Source organism: Petaurus breviceps, unplaced genomic scaffold (genome assembly GCF_028583685.1).
Source record: "Petaurus breviceps papuanus isolate PSGF00001 unplaced genomic scaffold, PetGlider_PUasm1.0 90692, whole genome shotgun sequence".
NCBI classification, from domain to species: Eukaryota; Metazoa; Chordata; class Mammalia; order Diprotodontia; family Petauridae; genus Petaurus; species Petaurus breviceps.
Window position 1 is genome coordinate 1,482,847 of NW_027187313.1, and position 7,605 is coordinate 1,490,451.

A 7,605-nucleotide genomic window follows, 5' to 3' on the forward strand; every position below is an offset into this window, starting at 1 on the left:
ATGTATCCATTTTTACCGTATCTTGGTAAATGGTGTAAGATATTGATCTATACCTAGTTTCTGCGAGACTGCTTTCTAGTTTTCCCAACAATTTTTACCAGATAGTAAATTGTTATCCCCCAAACTTAAAGATCTTTACATGTAACAAACACAAGATTACTGTAATTATTTACTTTTGTGTATTGTATGTCTGTTCTGTTCCATTGATCCACCTTTCTATTTCTTAGCCAGTATCAGATAGTTTTGATAGTTACTACCTTATACTACAGTTTAAATTCTGGTACTCCTAAACATCCTTCCTTTTACTTTTTTTCCCCATTAATTCTGTTTACCATTCTTGACTTTTTTTCTTCCAGATGTATTTTGTTAATATTTTTTCTAGCTCAGTAAAATAATTTTTTGTCATTTAATTGGGATGGTATTGAATAAGTAGATTAGTTTAGGTAGTATTGTCATTTTTATTGTATTGGTTCTACCCACCCATGAACAATTAATATTTCTCCAATTATTTAAATCTAACTTTATTTGTATAAAGAGTATTCTATAATTCTGTTCATGTAACTCCTGGGTCTAATATACCTGGGTATACACCCAGGTATTTTAGACTATGTATGGTTATTTTAAATAGGGTATCTCTTACTATATCTTCTTGTGGGGTTTTATTGGTGATACAGAAATACTGATGATTTATATGAGTTTATTTTATGTTCTGCTACATTGCTAAAATTATTCATTGTTTTAACTAGCTTTTTAATTGAATCTCTAAGATTTTCCAAGTATATCATCATATCATCTGCAAAACGAGATGATTTTCTTACCTTATGCCCATTCTGATTCCTTCAATTTCTTTTTCTTTTATTGTTATTGCTAGCATTTCTAATACAACATTGAATAATATTGGTGATAATGAGCATCCTCGTTTCCCTCCTGAGTTTACTGAGAAGACTTCTAGCTTATTTTTGTTACTTTATAATGTTTGCTAATGGTTTTAGGTAGATGCATTTTATTGTTTTAAGGAAAAATCCATTCATATCTATATTTGCAAGAGTTTTTTTTAATAGGAATGAGTGTTGTAGTTTATTAAAAACTTTATTAATGCTATCGTTTTTGTTACTTATTGATTTAATCAATGATGTTAATAGTTTTCCTTTGTTAAACTATTCCTGGTATAAATTCCACTTGGTTGCAATGTATAATCTTTGTGATATACTGTAGTCTCCTAACTGGTAGTTAGGATTTTTGCATCCATATTCATTAGTGAAATTGGTCTTTGATTTTCTTTCTCTGTTTTTGCTCCTCCTGATTAGATATCAGCACCATATTTATTTCATAAAAGGAGTTGCTAGAACTGCTTCTTCAACTATTATTTCAGATAATTTATTTAATATTGGACTAGTTGATCTTTAAATGTTTGGTAGAATTCACTTGCAAATCTATCTGGTCCTAATGTTTTTTCCTCAGGAAGCTCATATATGGCCTATTCAGTTCTTTTTCTAAAATAGGTTTATTTAGATACTCTGTTTCCACTTCTATTAATCTAATCTACAAAAATCTGTATTTTTATAAGTATTCTTCTATTTCACCTAAATTAATTGGGCAAAATGACTCAATAATTGCTTTGATTTCATCTTCATTAGTGGTATATTAACCCTTCTCATTTTTGACACTAGTGATTTGGTTTTCTTTTTTAAAAAATCATATTAACCAATGGTTTATCTATTTTATTAGGTTTTTTCCTAAAATCAACTCCCAGTTTTATTTATTAATTCAATGGTTTTCTTGTATTCAGTTTTATTAAGCTCACATTAAATTTTAGAATTTCCAATTTGGTGTTTAATTGGGGATTTAAAATTTTTTTTCTAATTTTTAAAATTTGTGTGCCAAATTAGTTGATTTGCTCTTTCTCTATTTTATTGATATAAGCATTTAGAGATAAAAATTTACCTCTGATTACTGCTTTTGCTGCATCCTGGAGGTTTGGGTATGTTGTCTCATTATCATCATTCTCTTTAATAATTGTTTCCATGATTTGTTCTTTAACTCACTCATTGTTTAAGATTAGGTTATGGGACAGCTAGGTAGCAGGAGCACTGACCCTGGAGTCAAGAGGATCTGAGTTCAAATTTGGCCTCACACGCTTGATACTTATTAGCTGTGTGACCCTGGGCAAGTCACTTAACCCCAATTGCCTTGCACCCCCCCCCCCAAAAAAAATTAGGTCTCTAGTCTCCAATTTTTAATGTGTTTTTATGGTCCCTTATTTAATATAATTTTTATTGCATTATGATCCAAAATATTGCTTTTACTATTTCTGCTTTTCTGCATTTAACTATAAAATTTTTTACCTTAATATGTGGTCAGTTTTTGTAAATATACAGATATAACTTTCTATTCCTATTCAGTTTTCTCTGGATATTTATCATATCTAGCTTATCTAAGAATTTGTCCATCTCTTTTGACTTCTTTATTTTTTAGTTAGTTTTATCTAATTCTGCAAGGGGAAGGTTGAAGTCCACACCCTTCCATTATTGTAGTTTTGCTATGTACCTGTAATTCCTTTAGCTTTTCCTTTAAAAATATGGATGCTATAGCATTTAGTATGTAGATGTTTAGTATTGATTTACTGCATTATCTGTGCTACTTTTTAACATAATGTAGTTTCCCTATTTATCTCTGTAATTCAATCTATCTTAGCTTTGTGTTTACCTAAGATCATAATTGCTACCACTATTTTTTTTTGCATTTGCTGAAGCATAATAAATTCTACTCCAGCCCTTTATTTTTACTCTTGTGTATCTCTGATTTTTAAATATGTTTCTTGCAAACAATATATTATCAAATTCTGGTTTTTAATCCATTCTCCTGTTTGTTTCCATTTTATGGGTGAGTTCATCCTGTTCACATTTAATGTTATAATTACTAGTCATGTATTTTCCTCTATCCTATTTTTCCTCACTGTTTATCTGTCACTCCCTCTTCAGATATCCAATGTATTTCTGACCACTTCCTTCTTATTCTGCGCTCCTTCTAAGAATCCCTTCTTTATCCCCTTCTTTTACCCCCTTATTCCTTAATCTACCTACACTTTTAAGAGTTCCTTCTCCCTTATCCTTTCCCCTTGTTGTCTTCTTTTTTTTTTTTAAATGAGCAATCGGGGTTAAGTAAGGTTACATGGCCAGTTATTTCTGCGTTTGGTGCTAAGTGTCGGAGCCTGAATTCGATCCCAGGTCATCCCAACATTGGAGCTGGTGCTCTTACTTGCTGAGCCACCTGGCTGCCCCTACCCCTTGTCTTCTTATTTCCTAATCTGCAAGCTCTTGTAAGAGTCCCTCCCTTATTCTATCCCCCTCACCTTCCTGTTTCTTTGTAAATTAAGACTTTTACACCCTTCTAAATGTATATTTTATTCCTTCTTTAACCCACTCTTTTAAAGTTGTTTCTTTCTAGTTGCTTGTAGCATTTTCTCCTTGACCTGGGAGCTTGAAACCTAGCTATGATATTCCTGTGATTTTTTCATCTTGGGATCTCTTTTAGGTGGTGATTGATGGATTTTTTTTTTCAATTTCTACTTTACCTTCTAGTTCTAAAACTTCAGTAATAATTTCTTAAAGTATAGTGTCTAGATTATTTTTTTATCATAATTTTCAGTAGCCCAGTAATTCTTATATTGTTTTTCCTCAATATGTTTTCCAGGTCAGTTGTTTTTATAATGAGATACTTAACATTGTCTTCTGGGTTTTTTTTCATTCTTTTGATTTTATTTTATTATTTCTTGATGTCTTATTAAGTCAGTAGCATGTACTTTATATTATGTATTCATGATATTTTTAATGGTAAATTATAAGCTACTTGAGGGCAAGTGCTGTTTAAGATTTTTGCTTTATATTCAATGCTTGTTGAATAAATGGATGAGTCAATGAACTGTAGAGGAGGCTACTTTCAGCTTAGGTGGATGTTAGTCATGTACTAGTGATGTGCATTAACTGTGCATATCTAAATGAGAGACTGTCCATAGTCTGGGTTCATCATAATAGTTCAGATTTCAAAAATTGATTCCTTTGTTATTTTTACTACAGTCACTTCTCCATATATTCCATGCACTTTTGAATTTTCCTTTGTAATAAAGAAAATGTTACACAGAGTCGAACCTACAGAATAAATGTGTCTGCTCACCTGTAGCTGCACTATCCTCCGCATTTATTCTCCTACCTCTCTACCAAAATGGAGGGAGTATGTTTTATCATCTCTTCTTTTGGACAAAGATTAGTCATTGCATTCTTAACAGAATCCACTAAATTTTGGCGCTCTGTTGTCATTGATTTTATAATCATTGTGCATATTATTCTTTTTTTTTTCTTTTTTAAGCAATCGGGGTTAAGTAACTTGCTCAAGGTTACATGGCCAGTTATTTCTGGGTGTGGTGCTGAGTATCTGAGCCCGGATTTGATCCAGGTCATCCCGACACTGGAGCCTGTGCTCTTACTCGTTGAGCCACCTGGCCGCCCCTGTGCATATTATTCTTACTTTCTTCACTCTACTTTAAAAATTTTTTTACTGTCTTCACTCTACATCACTTTGTATTTTTACTGTCTTTTTTTAAACTTTCTTCACTCTACATCAGTTTGTACACATCTTCCCACATTTGTCTGAGCTCTTTTATATTTGTCATTCCTTACAGCACAATAATATTCTATTACATTAATGTAACAGAGTTTGTTCAGCCATTCCCCAGTTGTTGCACATCCACTTTGTTCATATTTATAGTAATTAGTACTTTTTTGGGGGTGAATTCCTGGTCTTTTGTACATGACATTTGGTCTCTAGCCATTGTTTAGGCTGTCCCCATACCTCAGATGTACTTCCTCCTGAGGACTGACATATCTAAAAAGTGTTTCTCTCTAGTATATTGTAAATTCATTAAGAATAGGGACTGTTTTGATTTTTGTCCTTATATCTCTAGCACCTAGCACAGTGCCCGGCACATAATAGGTGCTTAATAAATGTTTCTTAAAGGGTTGAAGTCCAGTGATGGCAGAGTTGCCAGTAACTGTGGCAGTGCTCTCACTAAGAAGGAAAACTAAATTTGTTTTAGTGGTTTTAGTTTTATTAATATTAAAGACTACTTAATCTCTCTATGAATGAGTGTCACATTCACTAGACAGGAGAGAACACAAAGGACATTATGCACCATTCCGTGGCTGTCTCTCAGTCCTTAACCCTGCAACCTGTGAGTTTTTTAATATGGTTTCTCCAGATTTCTGAACACAGTTTCTCAAGTCCCTAGCACAGCATTCACATTTACTTGCTTTCCTATCCCTTATTCTCCTCACCAGAAGTGACAGTCCATACCCAGAATTGCTTGTGATTAGAACTGTATGTGCTGTCAGTACGTGAATTGCCTTACTTTATAGGGCATGAAGAAAGTGGTTTGTAAATATGAAAGTACTATGGAAATGTGAGGAGTGGATGATAATAGAAGCACTAAGGAACAAATCCAAAAAGACAGTTAAATAAAGATACAAGGGCCCTAGAATCAGCCTAGAGGTTTTTTTCCCCTTTTTGGAGGGGCATTTGGGGTTAAGTGACTTGCCCCAAGGTCACATGGCTAGTTTTTGTGTTAAGTGTCTGAGGCCGGATTTGAACATGAGACTTCCTGACTCTGGGGCCAGTGCTCTATTCACTGTGTCACCTAGCTGCCCCCAGCCTAGAGATTATAAGAAAGTCTAGTTCAACACTATGAAAGTCAGGTAGGTAAAATACAAAGGGATATAAAAATATGTTCATTAGTATATCATTCTTGTGAAACCACAAGTTGCACATTTTCTAATTTTTCTTTTTTTTTTTTTTTTTTTTGTATAGAAAGGGATGCCAGGAATAAGGGTTGCTTTCAGTAAGGTCTCAGTGTAAGAGTTTTGAAAGTAACTGCTTTCAGGTCATTATAACTTAAATTGCCACCTTTATTACTGATTTAAGTGGCAGATTGTTGAAGTGATGTGTAATGGTAACATGGAACAGAATTATTTTATGTACAAATTTGTAAAATATAGATCAGTCATAACCCTGGACCTCAAGGAATAAGAGAGAATTATTTAACATAGAATTTAGAATTTCTATAGCCTAATCTCTAAATTTATTTAACGCTCTTTTTCTCTTTGGAATTGATAATAAAAAACCTTCCTCTACAAAATGTTAGTGGATTAACTAATGTGATGGTTATAGAGTGCTTCGTGTGTGTGTGTGAGTTGTATATATGTACACACACACGATGACCTAATAAGTAGCCACTTTAAAGAGTATAATTTTGCCTTTGAAAATTCTAAAATAAATTTTTTTTCCATAACTATCTTTAACTTATCACATTTTCTACTTTAATTGAGCTTTTAAGTGAGGTATAAACCCAGAATATTAGCTAGGCTCCTTACCTTTTTAACAGTGCTGATAGTTTTCAGATTCTTGTGCAAATGAATCAGATCTTAAATAGTTTCTTCACTTTTTACTTGTGGTTTCATGAACAAATTTGGATGATGTAAAAGATGAATCTTGTTGGGCAATCTCTCTTTTTTGTGTATGTAGTGTTTTACAGTAAACATTCTTTCTCCAAGGAAACATTACTTTCCCTCAATCTCCCTCCCCATTCTAATGCCTCTGGAATGAATCCCACAATATGTACCTATGTACTGATTCTAACATGTCTTAACAGTAAACTGTTACTCATATGTATGTGTATAAATATATCTTTTAAACGCAGAACTCTTGAAGTCACTCCATCCTGACTCAATTTCCAGCTAATCAACAGCTTTGGCACTAGATATTTATTTTCCTTAAGGTCACTCCACCCACTTGGGAAATTTTAAGTATTTCTCTTTCCATTGGTTCTCCCTGACTTTCAGAGCATGTGAGTAACTGCCACAAGGAATGTGGTCTTGCTAGTCAGGAAGTGGGATTTTAAGGCTTCCTCTTGCTTTCAGAAGCTTGGCTTTTGTGCTTTGGAGCAGAGTATGGTTCTTGGGACAGTCCTGCTATCTTCTAGTAGTTATGCCAAAGAACAAGACAATTTGTTTTGCTGCCTGTACAATGAAGCTTCAGAAACCGATTTACCCAACTTGACAGGTATGCTCCAGATTAAGTCTGGGCATGGGGTTGGGGAGGAGGAAAGGTAGATTAGATTGGTGGCCATAGTGGCAGTGTCTCGGTGTGAAGTGATGTTCCGAATAATTTGCACTATAATATTTACTATTGATTTAATAGGAACCTTTTCTGGAATTCTCTTGGCTTTGTTTTTGGCATTTTGTAAGATTAAAATAGGTAGTATTTCAAGATAATGGTTCAGATATGAGGAAATTTGCATAACATACTAATAGGCTAAAGGGCATGCTGCCTTCTAAGGATTCTTTTTATATATAATTTCTCAAAATATGACTAAACAGAGACTCTAAAAGAATATGTGGTTAAGGAAAGCACTTTTAGAGCTTTTAGATCCTATGGGGTTACTGAAACCGAATAGAGAGAAAAGGTGTCTTAGATGTCAGTAATTGAGTCTCTCCCTCATGTATCGCGCGTGTGTGTGTGTGTGTGTGTGTGTGTGTGTGTGTGTGTGTGTGTGTG

General features: G+C 33.6%; 1 protein-coding gene across 7 annotated transcripts in view; it reads left to right on the forward strand.

Moving 5' to 3' along the window:
• The window catches only part of ABL2 (ABL proto-oncogene 2, non-receptor tyrosine kinase), a 104,667-nt gene that overhangs the window by 59,728 nt on the left and 37,334 nt on the right, over positions 1 to 7,605 (forward strand). The window contains exon 1 of one of the 7 annotated variants that reach the window (XM_069065472.1): positions 5,614 to 7,156. The exons of 3 other annotated variants lie outside the window; for them this stretch is intronic. In XM_069065472.1, coding sequence (XP_068921573.1) covers positions 6,999 to 7,156 — 158 coding nt within the window. In that variant the 5' untranslated portion in view covers positions 5,614 to 6,998. Of the gene's footprint in view, positions 1 to 5,613; positions 7,157 to 7,605 lie in introns of those variants that run through there. 3 more of the 7 variants (XM_069065473.1, XM_069065467.1, XM_069065470.1) reach the window with 3 other exon arrangements.